Source organism: Dysidea avara, chromosome 11 (assembly GCF_963678975.1).
Source record: "Dysidea avara chromosome 11, odDysAvar1.4, whole genome shotgun sequence".
Classification (NCBI taxonomy): domain Eukaryota; kingdom Metazoa; phylum Porifera; class Demospongiae; order Dictyoceratida; family Dysideidae; genus Dysidea; species Dysidea avara.
The window spans coordinates 4,495,039-4,517,341 of NC_089282.1; the positions used below are offsets into that span (position 1 = coordinate 4,495,039).

The window sequence follows — 22,303 nt, forward strand, 5'->3', positions numbered from 1 at the left end:
AAGTCCCTGTTAGAGTTCACACATTCCAAGACTACAATCTTGCAAGCGTAACTTGAATAATAACAAATTTGATATCAAATTTCTAACTACAAATCTGTACATATAAAAAGATACAATTATAGCTTGACAAACTGAGACGTTCCTTTGTACGGTGGTAACTGCAGATTGTATTTAGTAGCCAAGCTCTGTGGTACCAATCTCATGCCCAGGTAGTGGTTCTTCCCTTTAAAATGCGTTGCACATTTCTTGGGTGCTGTAAGTGAAATTAATGTCTCTGGTTTTAACCCATGATCGTTGGTGTCTCCATCTTCAACATGCCAACCTATGGAAGATGTATAAGAACACATAATTCCACACAATTTGGTTTCAAGCTACAGTACACACTACAAAGGATTCTGTGGTCTAACTTTTACCATAAATAACAAACTGTATGAGACCATATGAGTGCCAATAGGAATCTACCTTCAAGGCTCCTTACCCATTAAGTTGTTTATACACTCAAAATTTTTTACAGTTACAACAAGTCTAGCCATAATATAATAATGGCCATTTAGTGCATCACTTTGTTCCTACTGATGTAACTATAATACTACACTTCATATTTTGTTAGCTGGTAAATGCCTTTATGGGACGAAAGGAGTGATAAATGAACAAAACGATACTCATGCAAGGGTGGATTGTGGATTTGATACTCCCAGAGTTATTTCACCTTAATAAAACACTGGTTGGATGTTAGACATAAGGACTAGCTTTATCTTGCCACCTGGAGCCTGTGGTTACAGCTTAACAGCACAGCCTTGACCTACACACATTCCATTGTGTGGGAGAACCTGCTGCATATATGCTAATGGTGTTAAAATAACCACATATTAGTGACTGGTGTACTAAATAACCACAGTGAGCCTACTTAGTGCTTTATTAAATAAAGATAGGAAATAGTATTTCATGGTTTGTAACTGCTGTAATCCATCCTTGATTTGTAGTGAAGTCAAGCCCTTACAAATTGGAACAGTACTACAAATTGAATTATGTATTTCAAAAAATCCCTTTTATGGAATAAATATTTGTGCAAGTTATTCATAAAGTTCTATGCTTGGTTGAAATTTGAGACACCACTATCATTGCTTAGCAACAAAATCACTAACAAGATTACATAATGAATCTTGTCAATACATTTGATTCTGGTGGACTACCAGGTATGAACAAATAACAGGTGGTTATATTACACACCACAACACAACATCAGACAATATTATTTGTATTGTAAATTCCAATTGTAAAGCCATACAAGAGATTTTCAACTTCAAAACAGTTAATAGTCACTGTCCATAATGGTATTCAATGGGTAAATATATTTGCTGATTTTTGAGGGTATCTTATTCAGCAGGACAAACTAACTAGTTATAGTGCTGGCTGGGAACACAGGCAGACAGACCCGCCCTTACAATGACAAGCAGAGTCCTGCACAGTGTGTTTATGATGTAGAATATTGGTTGATAAGATCACCACAACACTGTACAGCACACTGATATCACCAGCAAGACAATTGAATGTCTTATCACAAGTCACTCTATTTCTTAAGAAATTCATTAAGTACATTTAGTGACATCTAGAAGTCCCTCTAGTGCCGCTATATATTGACCAGGAGACATTTTCATAAAGTGTGAAGCTGTAGGAATTCAAAAGCAGCCAAACTGAATTATGAATTTGATTGCATTAAAATTCAAGGCAAAAATAAGAAATTGCATGTAACCAAGCACTGTGTGCAAATATGGTCATTCTTTTCTCAAAAAAGGTATGGAAACATCTAGGTTAGAGGTACACTCTATCAATTACACACAGCATACCACTTCCACGCCAAAGTAAGCTGTAATAGGATTATAGGAAAGAACAGAAACGACAGAATTTGTAGTAGTCTAGCTCTATTCATAGCACTGAAAATAGGATATCAGTGTACCAAAGATACCACCAAACAACACAGCCCAGTATATTTAGTGTTATTTGCTTGTATCATAATATTATGTTTTGTTGTTGTACGGTTTTAAAAACATATTATTCATTCTATGCATCATGTTTACAAAGTCCTCTTGCTTATTACAATACCCAACTTGTGGATTGTTTACTCAGAATATTATAGTAAACCAGAAGGGAAATTATTGAACCAGTCAGGGATAAAAAAGAAAACAATTATTCATTCTGGGAACTTGTAGGAAGACCTGTTGGAGGTATTCTCATCACATGCCAGTTATACACTTCAATAGTCTTTTTACTTTACAATTCCAAGCAACAAGCTCAGTAAGCATGTCTAAAACCCCCCAAACACTGACCAATGGTTCTCTGTTATTTGTAATGCATGAATGGTGCCACGATAAATAGTCCAGACCATCTTGTTAGCAGAAGTATACACACAATATAGAGGTACAAACTGTATTACAAGCCTGACAGATTGCATAAGTACTAAGTAAGTAGCAGAACTAAAGGGAGAACCATTGTAGACTTAACATCATTGTGTGAACTCATATCACTAATGCTTCCATCAATAGGTTCTGTATTGTATATAATGGATGTCTTCACAAGAGATCCTTAACACATAGAAGCTGTTTATTGGGCCATTACTTTACACCAGAGCTACTAAATAACATATTTCCTTCGTGTAACAACAATAAAGTGGTGTTGATCACTGACCAGGGATTAATCACCCATAACAACTATGCACTTAACAAATAATTGTTTTTATGATTTATCAAGAAGAGCTACCACACAGCAGCAGAAGTACATTTTGCCAAACAAAAATCCTTCAAAATCCACCAAACTTTTTCTTGTCAAAATCGTATCGCAGTTAAAGTTTCCTCCTGCCAAACCATCTTGCTACAAGGAGCTATGAAGTTTGCACTAGTCTCAGATGAACTTGGTGATGTAATGGTACTAAGCTGAGAGCCACAACCACTGAATAGTATTACAATATCAAGTTGATGTGTCATATAGTATGACATCATGTTCTACAGTGGAATGCTTTCTCCTAACATGTAGTTATTGGACGCATTTAGGTCTCAAATCAGAACAATTGTATTACAAAATACAAACTCCTGATTTAGGTATATACCCACATACCAGCAGTACATTTATAGTTTAATGTGCCAAGGTTGATCAAACGTCATAATCCTATGATGTATCTACGTGTGATTGCACAACCGAACATTGTGCTGTTCATTTGTCATACTTGCAAGAAGTACTGTATCAGTGTTAATTTCTTAGCTAGGAAGAAAGCGTTACGTATCTAAAAGAATGACAACAATTTATCAATATCAATTCATGCATTAAAGTACTTTATATTAATACTGAGGTGTCAGGATTGCATGGGATGAACTTTACTTTGAAATCACAAAATATTTGATGACATGTGACCAATCTCCTCTAGTGCCAATGGCGTCTGTTTTAGAATGATGTTTACTTGCTATACACTTTCCATGGGAGCATACTACAAAAGAAAGTTTCATACTGTATAGCTTGCAGAAAACATTATCATTTATCGTAACTGTAACAGGGAGCAGACTTTTTAGTGGTGTGATGAACTGGCTTCATGCATGAATATTACTAAAAACAATAGGACTGCTTTCAGGATACCCCAAATTCTTAAGTTCCTATGTATTTGTAAATCACGAAAATTTGTAATTCAGAACTGAAAGCACCATCTCAAGGTTGGAAAATATTAGACCATACTCTACAGGATGATGTATGTGTGTTGTAATACACATCCTAGTGAGGCATGTTATGTTGCTGAGTAAGTGTGTATTAAACTGACAAAGACAATTACGATATCTACAAGTGTACATGTGTTTATAAAAACTTTTGGATGTATCATACAGGTGATGTCAGTAATAGGGCTGAGCAATAGTATCGATAGTGCGATATATTGCGATAGTAAATCACCATCATTATTGTGATAGTAGGGATATCACTATCGTGATAGTTATGATAAGCTCAGATCTGCATTAAAATGGTATTAACAACCCTTCATACTGTTTTACAGTTGGTATTACCTGCTTTCTTACAAGTGAGTGGCCTGTAAAAGCTTTACCAAAAGTCCATATTCATCGGCCAACCACACAGTTAATCAACAAATGTCCTGTGTATGCAAAATAACTTTCTATATGACTGCAAATCATAGCTATACAACTAAGACTTTGTTAAGAGCAAAGTGATTCATAAACTATCGGGATAGTATTCACTATTGCGATATTTAATGAATAATCATCGCGATTCGCTCAGCACTAGTCAGTAACAAATGATAAATTTGACTTCACTAAACATATACATGTAATAGTGAAGATTACAAAAATAAACATGTTAGGGAACATACGTATGCCTAACTTTGGGTTCAGTTGGATGATCTTAGAGCTGCAATAAATGTCAAATTTAGTATCCAGATATTTGGATGTCTTAACGAACAAATACCGAACTATTTGGTGGTAATATTTAGATTAATGCAAGGATGTTAGAATTCAGCAACAATTTCCCCATATACTTACCACTTTGATATAATGGTAGTTGTCCATATAAAACAGGCCATCTTGTAGAAATATACTGTAGCTGGTAACCAAGGTTATTTCCACTGTAAACACAAATATCCGAATTGTAAATTTAGTACCCAAATGCTGATATTCTAATGAATATCCGAATATTTGTTGCAACCCTAGCTTAGAGATATTTCTAGTTTCTTTTTACCACAATCTCTTACCAGGTGGGGAAATGATAAAATTATACTCTTGTAAATTCGAATTTACATTTTGAAACAGATAAATATATAACACATTTTAGGGTCATAGAGTCTATGCTGAAGTCAAAACATTTCATTCACAACACTGCAAATTCATAGCTCATTGCAAACCATGCAATATAAAACCATAACACTTCAGTCGAGTGGGAGAGAATTCCATCACCATTACTATCCAATATATCACCACTACACGCAATTATTGAGCAAAGTATAGTGAAAACCACCAAGAATTAACTATTACTAACTCTTGAAACTACTTTAACTACTTTGTCATGGTAACTAAAACACTTTACCTGAAACATAACAGGCTTCTTCAAAATACCAACACCTTGCAGATACGATTGATACCTACAGTATGTTACATTACTAGAGGGTGAATAACAGTACTATTTTGTTAAGAGACTTTTGTGAATTAGTATCCTCAGCATTGCTATGCACAACAAACAAACAAACAAAGACCTGTGTACTAGAAACTGTACCGACAACTGTCTGTTAAGAGGTGAACATGACAGTTTATGGATGACATGTATTGCTATGCCAACACGCATGTTCACATGAAACAGGTGCTTTTAATTTTTTCTTGTAACTTAAGTCACACATAAAAGTTACAACTGGTGTTTCCTATTCTCGTTCTTTTCACAACTTCCTCAACTATCAAGAGACTTATATTTCATGACAATTTGTACACATTAGTTATCCAAATAAGGTCAAAGGCATGATGTCAGTTATATCTAGAGGGCATAAGCATGGAGGCCTTCCTTGTTAGGTGGATACATGTTCTATCATCAGGTGATGGAAATAAGAAGAGCTTCACACCAAAAGTGCCACAATCATAACAGAAAAATATTAACATACAAGGGGATTACACACTGGAATGACCTCTTTGAAAATGACATCACTAAAAACGGACCTATTCAACTAACCTACAAAGCCTACATACAGTACATAGACCTACAAAACATCACATGGATTGCTAGCCTACACACAACCCCCAGACAGGGGCATTAACAAGAAAGCCCTGCAGCCTAATACTGGGTACACTCTGAGGCTTTGGGTCTTCATAATTTAACATCTCGATTACAAAGTGAAAGCTAGTGGCAGATCTAACGAACAGGTACATGGATATGTACTGTAAGATTATTAGTGATTATTGGACATACATGTTTGGATATAGCTTTACCAGTTGAGTACCCAAACTGGATAAATACCAGCATTTTCATCGCACTGACAGATTCAGCCCAGGCATGAAAGCCTAGCTATTAATACCAAACTCAAGTTTAGCTAAGCTACTTGTTTTGTAGGATTGTTGTTACAAACATACGTACCACTAGGTATATCAACTGATACCAGAGGTCTTGTGATCTGACAAAGAGTTGTTAGCACCGTATCAAACGGAGGACGAGGAGCTCCCTTAAAGCTAAACCCAAACAGTGCATCCACAACAACATCATAAGTACTGTTGATCACATCTGTTGTAGGGAGGTTGTCAATAAAAGTAGCACCCATCTTTTGACACTGAGTAGTAAGTCCTTGGTAGAGTGGCTTAGCTGTCCTCTTGGGATAAAACACTGTTGAAGAGTATCCCTACATAGATCACATGAAATAAATGGACAAGAATCCTAAATGTTCTATCAAACAAATTTGCAAGTAATGGACTTAGGTGGTCTATATAAAACACAGCTTATTTTAGGTATAAATATACAGAATGACACATGAGAAAAAGCTGGGGAGTACACACTTTTCAGGTGGCACCAATATATCAAAGAACTTTAACTCTTTCATCTTTCTACAACTATTTTCCCTTTATTTGTCCCAGTAGATATAATTACACACAACAGTACAGTGAGGAAAGAAGAATTGGAACTGGAAAACTGTCCCAAGTACCCACATGTAATACAACAGGGGTGATACCCAGTAGATAGGATGTAATAAAACAAAGGATGTAAGATATCATATTCATCCCCTTGAAACTTTATTCATTTTTTAAACTGGCAAAACTGTCACCTTTGGTCCAAATTTCCTTATAGGCTAAGGTGAAATTTTACATACACCTCATATAATCTTCCTTAAAAAGTTGGTTGGTTAGAGATACAGGGTGACCTGTAAAACAGGTTTAGAGAGATATAACCTTAAACACAGGCGACCTGTAAAACAGGTTCTAGCTACTGTAATTCAAAACATTAATGTTTTTCTATGAAATAATATGAGAAAAGTTCTAGCACTCCTAATATTTGTCATACCATAACAGGTGGATAATAAAAAAGAGACTACCAAATTAGGAAGCCAACTGATCGTGGAATGCAACATGTACAGCTAATACAATCAACTCTAGGGGACACCATATGCAGCTTGTACTCATATTTTGACTATGATATAAAGCTAGCATGTGTGGCGTGTCATTGGTCTAAATAACATTCACTCACGTAGCATAGCAAGTGCCTGGCAGCAACTAGCCCATCTCCGCCATTGTTTCCTGGACCGCAACAGATTAAAACAGAAGGGGAGTCTTTTCCCAGGCTGACAGCTGGATAACATTCAACTATGACATCGGCTACACTGAGACCGGCCACTTCCATAAGTTGGTCGACAGAGAACTGGTATTCTGTAAAGAGTTCCTCGTCAACAGCTTGGGCCTCTTGTTGCCCAAGTAACCTGGGCTGTCCACTCATTTTAACACACTGTGTTGAGAAGCTCCTTCGTACAGTAAACTGACCACACTATAGATTACACACAAACACATGTACACAACTCCATTAATAGAGAGAACACAATTGAGTACTGTCATTGAGATCAGTAGCCCACAGAGAAGAATTAAAAAATAAATACAACGACAATGCCTTCTAGTATGGGTGCTAAAAATGGGTGTTTATCTGTTCAAGATGAATGGCATGGAATGACAACACAAAACAGTATTGCATCCTTACAGCCCAACCTTGTAGACAACAATATACAACTTGTAGAAATTCTTATGTCAATAGTCAAACGTCAGGTGCCATCTTACAATGAATAGAATATCTCATTACAAGTTCCATCAGTGAGAGTAATCTATTGAAATGATATTTGTATGAATTTTCTTAGTATTTTCATTACACTAAATTATAGTCTATCACTAAATTACACTATAGCCAATAAATTCTATTATTTGTGTAAGAATAAAAAACAATTTTAGGGTACACTAGGTTTGGTAAAAACTTTAAGAACACGAATAATGTTTGCATGTACCTACTGTATGCAAGCCCATGTGAAATTGCCGTGACATTAGCTTAAATTTCCTAAACTTGAACCTTTCCCATCTGGTAGTTTCCCCTTAATTATAAATCTTGTAGCATGATAGCACTCATGGAGAGGACATTCATAAGGTGTTAGTTGAGGTAGTGAAGGAAATAAGTTGAAAACTGTTGGTATATATTTTGAGAGCTCAAAATGTTTTTCAGAATGACGTCTTACTCAATACCTAGCAAACTGACATTCATCAGGAACAACCAACATAATGATGGTGCAATCACAATGATGTCATATTGACCAGCTTGTTAACACTGTACAGTTTTCATAACACATTCCACAACTAGTTACATGTACAAGAAGATTATATGTATTGCTAAGTGGAACAATAAAAGTTACAGTTGTGTTTTTATTTAAGTGCACAAGATGACAACAGGTTGCGGCATGCATACCTCTGAAACATAGACTGTAGTTGAAAACAGAGTAACCTGTTCTTACTAGTGGATTGAGTCTAAAACAGTATAACTTATATATTACAATGCAGCCCCAAAACACTTAACAAAAGTCTTGCACAGGCCTTGAATTCGGATATGCAATGGAATATCGTATACTGTAGCTTTGAAACACAATACTTTAGCAAATTTCATAAGTAATTTTGTTAGTAATGATAGCTTCGAACGTGAAAACATAACCGTGAAATGTTTGAGGTTTATACATACACAGCTGTTAACTGTTAAAAACTGTTTTCTAGATGCCAAAACCATATTTTACACACGTACAATTTTGCGATAGTTTTGTCTCTCGGAAAGTTCCAGCTATATACACCTAGCTTACTGGATGCTTGAGAACAAAGAACTTGGCCACAATAAAAAAACTGGTCTAATAATAAGGCAAATATACCTGGTATAGAGCCATAAGGTCTTTACTTGTAAGTCATATTGTAAGATCAACGTAAAATCAATGTTGAAAATTTTAGAAACAGCAACAACATAACATGTAGTACTATACTGTTGCTATGCAACTAATCAGTTTTAAATAAAGATGTTTACATGTCATTAACCATAGAATACATCACTTAACCACAACATTACAGCAAACAATTAAATTGTTGTATACTACTACTAAAGGACAACAGCAACAACAATATTTTTCTAACACATACACATAGTATACAATTCCTGACATAATAGGAGCAGAAGCCTGGCGGAATTCATATGTACGTAGACCATAGGAGCAGTCAGTTATGCTAATCAGGTATATGCTATTTTATTCTTCAGGACATAAGTCAAACGTCAACAAAGCTTGGAGGTAGCCACTATGTCTAAAAATGAGGTTGTCCTACATCTGTAGTTGTTGATTATTTCAGCTACCAGGATGAGTGCAATAGACAAACTACAAGTAAACAGTGTGAGGTAAAAACTCATTTCTTACCAGCAAGGCAGCCATAATGCAAGGAGATGAGGAAATGAAAGAATTAATGGGGTTTGGAGAGGACTTCAGTTTTAACCAAATTAGTGCCATCGTGGACATAATATATCTCACGTGTTGGAATAATTTATAATTAAGATTCTCACATGTAACTAAGTAGATAATTGGTATGTTTTCTGGCTATTTTTGTCAATAGTTAACTGTTGCAAGGTGCAATGGCAATACTTACATTTATCCCATTACAGTAGGTCATAAATTTGGAACAGCACATGTACATACAGTAACAACTTCACCATGGACTACAAGATGTGTGTTATCTTACTGTGAGATAATATGCCCATTTAAACATGTGTATTGTGTACGCATACTGCACTATCACATGCATGAATGTACAAAGGTTTGCGGAATGTTTGCAACAAAACCGTAAAGCGCCAACAGAAAAACGTGATCCATCAACTTTGAAATGCATCATCACAACTTTGATAGGTCACGTTTCTGGTGACTTCCTGTATTGCAAAGATTCCGCAATCCTCTGTAGTACACAATATTTGAGGTAATACACAGTACGCACAATATTCAAACGGACAGAAAATCTAAATTAAAAACGAATTATGTTGTGACAAATTAGTGGCAACTTTAATATGTAAGTCATCTGGAGATATAGCCATTGAACTGAGACGCTCTGAAAATTCACAAAATGTAAATGGGTGGAGACACAACAGCATTATTCTTTTTGTCCGTTTCCTTGAGAGATACTGTGAATTATGGTACTTTTCGTGAAAATTGATTAACAATTTGTACAATTGGGTTAGCTGTTCCATTCTTGCATGCTGCAGTGACTGACACACACACACACAGCCATAAAGTCTATAAACTCAGAGGAAGTAAAATGACGTGTACACAAACTTTTCCCTAAATGAAGCGCCCTTTTGGCACTGCATGGCACACTACCGAATGTTCAAGGAAAACTTGCGGCATTAAATCATGTCACTTTCTCCCACGCCACACATGCCCTAGTCACGTCACACTCACCCGTATGGAAACTTGCAGTAAATGACGGAACATGTACCTGTACTAAAATATTAGCGTACGAAATTCAAATTTTAAATTAAAGCGCACCAAGATACAGGGAAGGATCCTCGCTACTTGGTGCTAGGAATGAGTTCCGAGGAACTGTATTGTAAGGTAAATGGCAATTCTTTTGGTATGAGTGAATTTTTAGCCTTTTGTGGTATCACGGCTAAGTGCAAGTCGACCTCAACTAGCTTGCTTTTTGCTACCCCTAAGGTTTCTCTTCACAAAAAGGCTAAATTTGCCCCATTGAAGTCTCCAAGAATACTACTAATTTCACCCATGTGTCTGATACATTACAGGGTGCGCGTGTCTGGCTTCGTGATAAAGAGCTTGTATGGATTCCAGCTGAAGTTGTTAATGGATTGAGCGGGAAGAACATCACCGTTCAAACGGAGGAGGACGGCACAGTAAGCCAACACAACTTGCTGTGCATTACAACACATCTCATATTTCTCTGTTAGGAAATAACCTTGGACATTAGTTGCCAGGATGATTTGCCCCCACTCCGAAATCCTGATATACTTGTTGGGGAGAATGATCTAACTACGCTCAGCTACCTTCATGAACCAGCAGGTTAGAAAAACCCACCAGTTGTTGGTGGAGGTAATGTGTTTCTTCCTATTATACTTTTGTATGTACTTAGTATTAGGGTCTAGACAGTGTGTGTGTGTGTGTGTGTGTGTGTGTGTGTGTGTGTGTGTGTGTGTGTGTGTGTGTGTGTGTGTGTGTGTGTGTGTGTGTGTGTGTGTGTGTGTGTGTGTGTGTGTGTGTGTGTGTGTGTGTGTGTGTGTGTGTGTGTGTGTGTGTGTGTGTGTGTGTGTGTGTGTGTGTGTGTGTGTGTGTGTGTGTGTGTGTGTGTGTGTGTGTGTGTGTGTGTGTGTGTGTGTGTGTGTGTGTGTGTGTGTGTGTGTGTGTGTGTGTGTGTGTGTGTGTGTGTGTGTGTGTGTGTGTGTGTGTGTGCACATGTGCACATGCATGCATGTGTGTACATACTGATGTGTATGAGTATAGTACTCTGATATTCACTTATATTATTCATGACCTCCATGTAGTACTACACAATTTGAAAACACGATTTTTGGATTCCAACATCATCTACACTTACTGTGGTGAGTAGTACTTATGAGTAGGGTAGTACTTATGAGTAGGGGTGTTTTACATTAAACTTGTTGCAACTATTAAACTTTAATCTGCACTCATACCACACATATGACATTGCTGTTTGTGTATTCCTCTTCGTTGTCTTGCGTATATTTGTTAACTGCTCCGTGTAACCCACTCATAACAATTTTTATTGTGTGTTAAGTGAAAAGCAGTGTATTTAATATGCAGTGCCAACTACAAAAGTTGTTTTTAATGACTGAAATAAAAAACATTGTCGGAATGTTGGCAGCAATGAATATTTAATGTTTACTGTACATAATTGGTTATTGGTTGTGAAAAATAAACTGTTTTTGTGTAGACACAATGGAATCTGTTGACTCAGCTCTTATTGTAAATGTTTATGATTGACATACTTATTTTTTTTATGTTTCAGTTGATACGCAGGATAAAGTTTAATAATAGCTCTCATGCCAGTCTAAATATGGGATAGAAATGTTACCAGTTAAATGCCACACGTGCTTATATTCTCATTTTGCTAAATGCTATATGTGTTTTAATTAAGATGGCTAATGGGTCCACTTTAAAAGTCCCACGATGTGTTTTTCCAGGTATAGTCCTGGTTGCCATCAATCCTTATGAGAATGTACCACTATATGGAAATGAGATAATACAAGCTTATCATGGCCAGGAGATGGGAGACATGGATCCTCATGTGTTTGCTGTGGCTGAAGAGGCCTACAAAAGGATGTCTCGGTGAGGAACAACTCCTTTTCTGTGTATTTCTCTGTATATCACTGCCTAATAAGATATTCTACATCCATGCTCTAATTTTCGGTAGTGGTCTATTTGTGTAGCAATTTGTAGTGGGAATTTAATCCAGCCCCCATGTTGGCTGTTGCTAAGACCCTGCAATGCCATTGTATGATATGGTTATCACTGAACCATGCACAGTCTAGTCGGGTGAACACACTCACACACACATTAACATCTTGCACCCACACAATGACAAAATTAAGAGGAAAGTCCAACAGAGGATCATATTCGTGTACAGTAATGGTACCTGCAGGGACTACTGTACTGGTACCTGCAGGGACTACTGTACTTTACCTCTTATAAATAACAAGTTCCCCACATGTACAGACCTCTGTACCTCTGCATCCTTATAATTCATCTACTGTAAAAGACAGCAAAGTGTCTGTTACAAAGATTTAACAATACATGGGTAGTATACTTGATTATTTATATGTACATTGTGATAGCTGTATGTTATACTAATATATGTATTGCCACTGTTTATAGAGAATCACGTAACCAGTCCATCATAGTTAGTGGAGAGAGTGGTGCTGGAAAGACTGTCAGTGCAAAGTATGCCATGAGGTATTTTGCTATGGTGGGTGGAGCATCTGCAGAGACACAAATTGAGAAGAAGGTACTAGCATCAAACCCAATCATGGAGGTAAGAAATCTACTGTCTTACTATTCAATCAAGAACTTATTAACTAAGGCAGCTAGGTTACTGTGAAATTTAATACAATGAATACGTACGCCTAAACTATACATTACTCTAGCCTTTGTGTAGTTTTTAATACAAGGTTTATCTAGTTGCTGAACAAGCCATCTCCATAGTGGTAACTATGAACTCTTATTGGAGAAAATACACATACAACTTTAAGTGTACATAACTCCTGCAGGTTATATATGATTTATGTGAATTTTAGAACACCTTTTAATTGTTACTTATGAATACTTACCATGCAAGAACTGATTGTGTGTTTGTACTTTGTACTTTGGAATCTGTGGGACCTTTGGACAGTCCTCCTCCCCATGTGGATTTGCCTGCACAAGACTTGAGTCCCTGAGTGGTACACAGGCTTTTCCCAGTGCTGGTTCACTGAGTGGCCATAGCTGTGGTTCACATGGCTGCCAGAGGCTTTGCTTTGCATTTATAGTTTGCACAATACATACATACAGTATGTAAGTGTATAATAGGTGCGTCACTTTGGTGTCCAGTTTTAATCAGTCAATTATTCCTAGTTGTCAGTTTCCCACTTGTAGTTCAGCCATCACACTATTAACTGTTTATTGTTTTTCCTCAAATTGTAAAGTCTTCCATCCTACTGTATAAAGGATTCTTGCCCAGATTGACTCCTCACGGCTATATATGGTCACGAGCATACGTTTAACACTGATGCCACATAATGCACCTGTCTTTGAACGATATTGGTGTGAAACGCCACACTCGTAGGTACTTAGGCTGTGTTGCATGTTCCTGTTTAATACTGGTAGTGTTTAGGATGGTGTGTGTTGTCCATACCTTAATCAGAAACCGCAAGTATTCGTGTTGATGTCTCCACAAAGTTGTGACTAGAATGACTAGACTATATCTCCTAAAGAAAAATGACATTTTTGTTTTTAACTTGTTCAGACTGTTGTGTGTTTGGGTGTGCTGTTAGCTGCACCTGCTGAAAACTTGGTATTTCAATTATTTGATCAGTTCTTTTGCAGCTAGGTCACTTTTTAAACTATGTACTTGTCTTACAGGCTATTGGTAATGCCAAGACGACACGTAATGACAATAGTAGCAGGTTTGGCAAGTATATTGAGATTGGGTTTGACAAGAGGCAGCACATCATTGGGGCACACATGAGGACGTACTTACTGGAGAAATCTCGTGTGACATTTCAATCGTTCAATGAGAGAAATTATCACATATTCTACCAACTTTGCTCTGCCAGAGAGCTGCCCGAAATGGCGGAGTTTTATTTAGGTTAGTTTATTGAACAATGCTTGTTCTATACATGTACCATGTACATATATCATGTTTTAGTCAATTTGGTGTCGGAAGGTGTGCATACATAGAAGGCATTGCCTGTAAGGATGCTTTCCCACATTGCCAAATGAACATGAGAAATAAGTGTTTTTGTATCTGCTTACAGTCCAATAATTTGTCTCAGAGTGGCTACACCTTTGACTGTATATAACCTTACACTTGTTTATATGCACTGCATTTGCAGGGAGTTCATGGTATATATGGAGAGCTGTGTCTGTGTATTTAGGAGTTTAGGAATGTGGTATATTGAATTAGACTTATTGTGGAGTCTGAGGCATAAATCTTGCCATTGGTGACAGTTGATTATCCGATACCTCAGAAGCTAAAATTAGTGCTAGTTAAAAATAGCTACTGATACAGGTATCATGTGTCTAGCATATTAAGTTACTATGATAGTGACTTGTGCAGGAAATTTGTTTATGATGGCACTGCACGTGTGGGACTTTTGAAGATTCTGCACCCACAGTCTTTAGTGTAGTCTATTGTGTGTTGAAGTGTGCAATACTACGCTTGTCTGTAAAACATTTACATAATTATGTAGGTGCTGTGTACTTGAGTGGTGTACAATACATACATGTCTTAGTATTAGTAGCATGTGCATGTTTTTGTATTTCTGTGTATTGCATGTCTATCTTTGTAGCATATTTCCATGTATTTATAGCATATTTCTGTGTGTTTTATAGAAGCCGCTGATGATTTCCATTATACCAATCAAGGGGATGCAGTTGAAATAGATGATGTGTCAGATATTGAGGAGTTTGCTGCCACACAGCAGGCCATGTCACTACTAGGCTTGTCTACTGAACTACAGAGGAGTCTACTGCGGGTGTTAGCTGCTATCCTTCATCTTGGAAATGTTACGATAACTCAAAAGGGTGATGACAGCAATATTAAGGTATACAGAAAGAATCATAGATAGAAACATTTTTCATAAGGATGTGTCTAAAGTCTTACTATAAAGTTCATAGTACATGTACAAAGGATGTATGCATGACACTTCTTACTTAGCACAGTTAGCAGCCACCTCTGTAATGACCATCTCATTATAGTGGCCATGTAAAGTACATCCCAAACATAACTTCATAACCTCCTTTATAAGACCACATCGTTATAGTGACCATGTCAAGTAGATCCCAAACATAGCAAGGTGTGTATCATGACCTCATCAATAAGACCACCTCATTATAGTGACCATGTCAAGTCCCAAACATATATAGCATATATAGTTAAGGTGTATATACTACATAACCTTGTAAATACAACCATAGCATTATTGTTGTGGCCAAATTTTTTGTTCCAAATCTGACCCTAGCTCACTTAAGGTTTCGTTGTACATGTGTATGCACATGTACATATGAATAGTAATAGTATGTGTGATAGACTGTGTGATAGACTGACTGCAGACATACACCCCAGTTGGTATTGAATGGATTATGTGTACAGTATACCTGCTTACAAGCTGTGCGTGATCTCACTGTGAATTTTGTGTTCATGATTTGTGTTGATGTAACGTGCTTATTGTACACTACTACACTGTATGTATTGTGTAGCCATCTGACAAGTACCTGAGATGTTCAGCCCAGCTGTTGGGAGTTGATAAGGACCAGTTGATGAAGTGGCTATGTAATCGTAAGATTGCCACATCAAAAGAAACCTATACTAAACCGTTGACACTAACACAGGTGAGTGCGTGTGTGTGTGTGTGTGTGTGTGTGTGTGTGTGTGTGTGTGTGTGTGTGTGTGTGTGTGTGTGTGTGTGTGTGTGTGTGTGTGTGTGTGTGTGTGCGTGCATCTATCGTACCCGTGTGTATTGTATGTATATATTCCTGTACCAAGAGTCCATTATGGACTCTTGCCTGTACATAGTGTGTATAGTTTGTCAGATTTGCACTTCTGTATGACTAATGCATACTGTTTCTGTAATGTGTGTGGGTTCTGTGTTTTATACAATTAATGTTTCTAATGCTACAATGTATAGTAAATTTCTTATATTACAAAAATCACTGTGACTTGCGGAAAGATCCCAGAACCCTTCCCTATACAGGACATTACTGTGGTGATATTTCCTAGTACTATATTTGGTATAGTTTATAGCCTTGAGCACCATGATCTTAATGGTAGTGTGGTTTTCACTATAGGCTAACAATGCTAGAGATGGACTGGCTAAACACCTATATGCTCAACTCTTCCTTTGGGTGGTGACCAGGATCAACCATAGTCTCACAGCTAGCAGTAAACCAAACTCCTTCATTGGAGTACTGGACATATACGGGTGAGGAAATCGATTGTGGGCCTATCGTATGTATGGTGGGACCTAAGTGATATGGACACAATTACACCACGAGACTAGTCAATATAGTGACCTGAATATCAAGTCTGCTTCATGTAGTTGAGAATTGTGTACCCTAGCTATGTATGTTCCACTGTAAACAAATATACATAATAATACCCATCTATTCTGGTCTCATTTGGACCAAACTTTAGTAAGCAAGTGGTAGATCACTTACCACATTTGCAATGTATGTAGACAGGTGACACTAGTACTATATTGAACATATTTTGTTGCTAGGTTTGAGACATTTGAAGTGAACAGTTTTGAGCAGTTCTGTATAAACTATGCCAACGAAAAGCTACAACAACAATTCAACCAGGTATCCTGAGTTTTATGTTGTGTGTAGCTAGCTGGGTGCTTATTGTTGCTATGCCGACAGCACGTATTCAAGCTAGAGCAACAAGAATACATCAAGGAAGCAATACAATGGTCATTCATCGATTTCTATGACAACCAACCATGCATCGATCTTATTGAAGCCAAGCTCGGCATTCTGGACCTAATAGACGAAACATGCAAGGTACGTGCAAGCACAAACAGCCAAGCCTCTTCTTTACAGAGTAAGAGATGATAGATACATGTATATTGCCATATTTGGGCATGACTTGCAGTTTTATCTAAGTCTAAAATGTCTACATTTATTCAGTAGTGACAGTGGAAAACAGGTGTTAAAATTTTATTTTAGACAGATTCTTCAACCATATTCCAATGTGCTTGTGCATTTAAAATTAAAATTCATGGTGTTTGCACTACATGTACTTGCATGTTTTCTGTTGAACCATAAATATTCAATTTTTCTCTACGGTATGAATTAATCATATCACTCACGTGTTAGTCTATGCTTTTACATATCCTTAAACAAAACCCACCAGCTTGTTTCCAAGAGACGGTGAAGTTGAGAAGTATTTTTTGTGTAAAGTTACTGGCTGGTACTTGAAAGGAAGCCAGGTATTCTTATATTGGGTAGGGCTTCCAATTTTCCTTGTTATTGTATAGATGTGTTGTATTGGTAACTGTTGTGTTGTGAATTTTGTGATCTTACAATAGATGCCACAGCCATCTGACAAGTTATTGATACAGAAGCTGTACAATAAACATGAGAAGAAGTCGTCTCATTTTGACAAGCCACGCACCTCTACCTCGTCCTTTATCATCATCCATTTTGCTGATAGGGTGACATATGAGGCTGCTGGCTTTGTCGAGAAGAACATGGATAGTGTGATACCTGAACATCTGCAACTACTTAAGGCATCTGAGGTTTGTCAGAAGCTTTCATGTGGAAGCCTTTAAGGAGTCACTCTGCAGAGGCCTTAATAATCAGGATGCTTACTTGTTCATAGTTCCATTTATATTGGTGCACATGGCCTTTAAGCTGGCTCCAAGGTGTCTGGAATAGAACGGTTTCAGTGCAGTAGCCCCTCAATACTTCCCTGGAAATCATGTAGCAATTACAGTGGCTTGAGAGAGAATGTGTGTGTGTTTTCTCTATCCTTGACACTTAGGTAATCATGCTGGAGTGTCCTAAATGTGTGTGTACTAATATAAATGGGATCATGGACAAGTGTATATGTCACATTTTGAGGTGTCCTTTGTGTACCTAATAGGTGTAAATATATGTATGACTTCAGTAATGATGCTGTACATATTAGGATGTATATGCTGTGTAGCTATTATATGTATACATATATTTACGTAGTATGAGCTGGTAGCAGAGTTGTTCTCTGATGGCAAGGGGTCAAGGAAGGCCAAGAAGTCACGTGATGGTCCGAGTGTTCTCAGCAAGCAGTCAGTAGGCTCTCAGTTCCGGGACTCCTTGTCTGACTTGATGAAGACATTGAACCAAACTACCCCACATTACATACGCTGCATAAAACCTAACGACGATAAACAAGCTTTCATGTAAGAGGATAAGCAGTGAAACTTGGCCACCTGTTTATATAATATAAAGGCCACCTATCTGTAAAGGCCAACTTAATTTCTCAAGTGAAGAATTTTTACACTAATCCACCTGTTTAAAGCAGCCACCTGCCTATTAAGGCCAAAAAAAATGATCCAGAGGTGACTGACAGGTTCCACTTTATGTGCAGATATGTAATGCTCCCAAATGTACACAAACAGTGGAAGTCCACCAATTAGTCCTATATAGGCTATGTTGAAATGTCTAATTTCAGTGACATACGTTGTGTACAGTACACCACTAGCTAATGCAAATGGGGCTATATGGAAGTGTCATGATGTGCACAGTTCAGGCTGTTCGTTTCGCTGTATGCACATTCATACATACATACATACATACATACATACATACATACATACATACATACATACATACATACATACATACATACATACATACATACATACATACATACATACATACATACATACATACATACATACATACATACATACATACATACATACATACACACATCCATGCATGCATGCATACACACACACATATATAATATACGTACATATACCTACGTAGTTTACAGTGACATTTTTATGTCTTACCGTCACTGTTCAAATTATCCCACAATTTTGTTTTAGGTTTGATCCTAAGAGAGCAGTACAGCAGTTGAGAGCATGTGGTGTGCTTGAAACTATTAGAATAAGTGCCGCTGGTTATCCATCAAGGTAACAGTACCCTCAATATGTAACCAATTGAAAATTGTTATTTAGGTGGACTTACAAGGAGTTCTTTGATCGATATCGTATACTGTTACCGTGGAGGCGTGTCCGTCCCAATGATGTACACCGCATGTGTGAAACAATCCTCACTGCCGTAATAAAGGTGGGTTGTCATTTTTGGTGCAATGACCTGGTAATCCAATATGTTTTCTGTACCCTTAACTGTTTTATGTAAAGTCTGAAGTTTAAGATTTTTATTTGTTTGCACTCAATACGCTGTACCTAGAATATGCACTAATTTAACCTCAATCCGGCCATTCAATGTAGGTGGGGAAAAACCATCCTTACATTATGTGTCTGACTGTCTGGTACATGAAACTACATGACAACACATACATACTTGCATAATGCATACACTTACCCATATAAACTACAATGGTTAGGTCAGGGTGTGGTCATAAAGTTTATACATATATTGGATGGGCAGTACACATACACATACCCTGTATAGCCCTCACAATGGACTGGAGAAACCACCAGTATAATGTAATTATTATTATACACAGGAGGATGGAGCCCATGTTGTACTGCAAACAAATACATCATAGAATATCTCACTGTAAATGTATGGATACATGCACACAACACCCAAAGCCTCTTGTATTGTAACATAGGGTGGGCTAGTGGGGTGACTATAAGGAGGCTGTAGCTATCCCACTATTGCAGTGTTTTTAGTAGTAACAGTTTATTGGCCATCATAACTGGGGCAAGCTGTAAACAAGCTCCATCTCCTACACTACAAACCCAGTAGTGATCTTCCAACATCATGAATTTTCTTCTGCTAAATTTAAAAACTTTGTTTTGGTTCTGCCTTATCCTTTGGACCTGGATTATATGTACTGTGTGTAATGATCAAATAATTGTTCAATACTTTAACCTCTGATGTGTTTGTACTCCTAATCAAAGTTGATTAGTGGTCACTAGTGTATAGTACTTTGGTAAAATTGTTGGTTGGTATAAAATTACACTGTGGTTTGTACTGTAAGTTTCCATTACAAGCTGTATTACATAATGATGTACAGTGGACCCTCGCAAAGCCGACCCTCAGATCCTCGGATAATCCGAACGGGTCATGTAGCTAGCAAAAAAAATTAATAATAATCTAAATAATGCCCAGCAATAAACGCGTTTTTAGTGAGGTTAAAAAGTTGAGGATATGGCTGAAGAAAAGCAAAAATGTGTGACCTTGTCAATTGAGCAAAAGTTTACTATATTGAAAAAGATTACTGGAGGAGCAATTTTAAGCAACTTTGCTAAAGAATATAGCATTGGCAAATCAACTGTAAGTGACATTAAAAAGAATGAAGATAAGCTAAAGTGAAGAAATGACTAGACTAAGTGTTATTCATACCAAGTGTTTCACTTGGTGTGAATGTCAAGATGAGTGCACTACCCCATCACTTTCAGTAATGCTAAGCAACTTACTCTTGACACTTACTTTCATTCAACTTAACTCCAAAAACGTATACACTGTACTGTAAAACTTGATGTATGTGAAGACCTCTTATATACTTATTTAGTCAATAAAAACTTAAAACACAGTGTTAATTGATGATTCACAAATCCGAACGTTTCAGTAATCTGAACAGCCTTTGGTCCCAGGGGAGGTCGGATTTGTGAGGGTCCACTGTACTAGTATGTGTACTACTGTACAATGTTGTACTGTGTGTATGTATTTTTGTAGGATGAAGACAAATTCCGGTTTGGTAAAACAAAGATATTCTTTAGGGCTGGTCAGGTATGTAGGTGTAGTGGGACTGTACCTGTGTACATTCTGTGTATGTGCATGTGTGTTAATGATTTGGTACCTGCTAGGTGGCTTATATGGAGAAGCTACGTTCAGACAAACTCAATTACAGCGGCATCATGATTCAAAAAACGATCAAGGGATGGATTGCATGGCGGAAGTACCAGCGCCTACGCAAGATCACCATCTTATTACAGGCCCGTACCAGAGGCCTGCTAGCTAGAAGGTTAATAACAAAAAACCATGGTGTATGTTCTATTAGAGTATTTCATTGACAGACGTGCTCAGTTCTTAAGGGAGACTAGGGCAGCCATTGTGGTTCAGAAGAGAGTTCGTGGATTTCTTTGTAAATCCAAATACCAGCGTTTGCGTCGTTGTGCCCTTGCTATACAGTCCTACTATCGTGGCAATACAGCAAGATTGGCTTACCTTCAACTACTCTATGAGAACAAGGCATTAGTAATACAACGATATGTTCGTGGCTGGATAGCTAGAAGACAATTTAAACAGAGCATCCGGCACATCATCATTACCCAGTGTGCCATCAGACGATGGTTAGCACGTCGTGAACTAAAGAAATTAAAGGTAAAGTCTCTGTTTGTCTATAGAATTATCTCGACATTGTATGTGTATGTATAGATTGAAGCTCGCTCAGTACATCATCTTAAGAAACTCAATCAAGGACTTGAGAATAAGATAATTGAGCTGCAACAGAAACTAATGAAACAGGTATTGAACAATACACAAGTATATGCATGTACCTTGTCTTTTGTTTTAGCTCGATATCAATAAAACACTACGAATTGATGAAGCTAAGCTGGGTGAACTGAAACAGGAAGCAGCGGAAAGTGGTCGTTATAAAGAACAGCTTGAAGTAGCTACCAGCAGAATCAAAGAGTTGGAACAGCAGTTGCAAGACTCGCTGGATAGAATAGCTGTGACAGAAGAAAAGGGAACCAAAGAGATTGCTAGATTGAAACAGACACATGAAGAGAGAGAAAACAAATTTCTGGAGAAGATAAGAATGTTAGAAGCTGAGCTTGACTCACTGAAGATACAGCAGCAGAAAGATGCTAAAAGTTAGCCATGAGTTAT

The 22,303-nt window shown here is 37.4% G+C and overlaps 2 protein-coding genes across 8 annotated transcripts in view; one reads left to right on the forward strand and one right to left on the reverse strand.

Annotated features, from left to right (window-relative positions):
- Positions 1-48: 48 nt before the first annotated feature.
- LOC136237573 (NAD(P)H-hydrate epimerase-like) lies at positions 49-10,573 on the reverse strand. Of its 7 annotated transcripts, none has more exons than XM_066027769.1 (6): positions 10,460-10,477; positions 9,657-9,748; positions 7,702-7,822; positions 7,201-7,494; positions 6,103-6,361; positions 49-322 (listed from the first exon to the last, which is right to left on the reverse strand). In XM_066027769.1, the coding sequence occupies exons 4-6, from the start codon at positions 7,444-7,446 to the stop codon at positions 117-119; spliced, it is 711 nt and encodes a 236-aa protein (XP_065883841.1). In that variant the 5' UTR covers positions 7,447-7,494; positions 7,702-7,822; positions 9,657-9,748; positions 10,460-10,477; the 3' UTR covers positions 49-116. The 7 variants fall into 7 exon arrangements, with proteins under 7 accessions (XP_065883841.1, XP_065883839.1, XP_065883838.1 ...); XM_066027767.1 differs by having other exon boundaries at positions 7,710-7,822; positions 10,460-10,476; XM_066027766.1 differs by lacking the exon at positions 9,657-9,748 and having other exon boundaries at positions 7,710-7,822; positions 10,460-10,533.
- The window catches only part of LOC136237572 (unconventional myosin-Vb-like), a 19,352-nt gene continuing 7,545 nt past the window's right edge, over positions 10,497-22,303 (forward strand). The window contains exons 1-21 of the mRNA XM_066027761.1: positions 10,497-10,612; positions 10,801-10,908; positions 10,963-11,074; positions 11,554-11,610; positions 12,214-12,358; positions 12,905-13,061; positions 14,147-14,372; positions 15,119-15,330; positions 15,986-16,117; positions 16,574-16,707; positions 17,005-17,086; positions 17,147-17,287; positions 17,815-18,024; positions 18,464-18,666; positions 19,321-19,407; positions 19,453-19,564; positions 21,146-21,199; positions 21,277-21,434; positions 21,487-21,793; positions 21,848-21,937; positions 21,987-22,287. Of these exons, the coding sequence (XP_065883833.1) occupies positions 10,586-10,612; positions 10,801-10,908; positions 10,963-11,074; positions 11,554-11,610; positions 12,214-12,358; positions 12,905-13,061; positions 14,147-14,372; positions 15,119-15,330; positions 15,986-16,117; positions 16,574-16,707; positions 17,005-17,086; positions 17,147-17,287; positions 17,815-18,024; positions 18,464-18,666; positions 19,321-19,407; positions 19,453-19,564; positions 21,146-21,199; positions 21,277-21,434; positions 21,487-21,793; positions 21,848-21,937; positions 21,987-22,287 (3,055 nt within the window). The 5' untranslated portion in view covers positions 10,497-10,585. The remainder of the gene's footprint in view (positions 10,613-10,800; positions 10,909-10,962; positions 11,075-11,553; positions 11,611-12,213; positions 12,359-12,904; positions 13,062-14,146; positions 14,373-15,118; positions 15,331-15,985; positions 16,118-16,573; positions 16,708-17,004; positions 17,087-17,146; positions 17,288-17,814; positions 18,025-18,463; positions 18,667-19,320; positions 19,408-19,452; positions 19,565-21,145; positions 21,200-21,276; positions 21,435-21,486; positions 21,794-21,847; positions 21,938-21,986; positions 22,288-22,303) is intronic.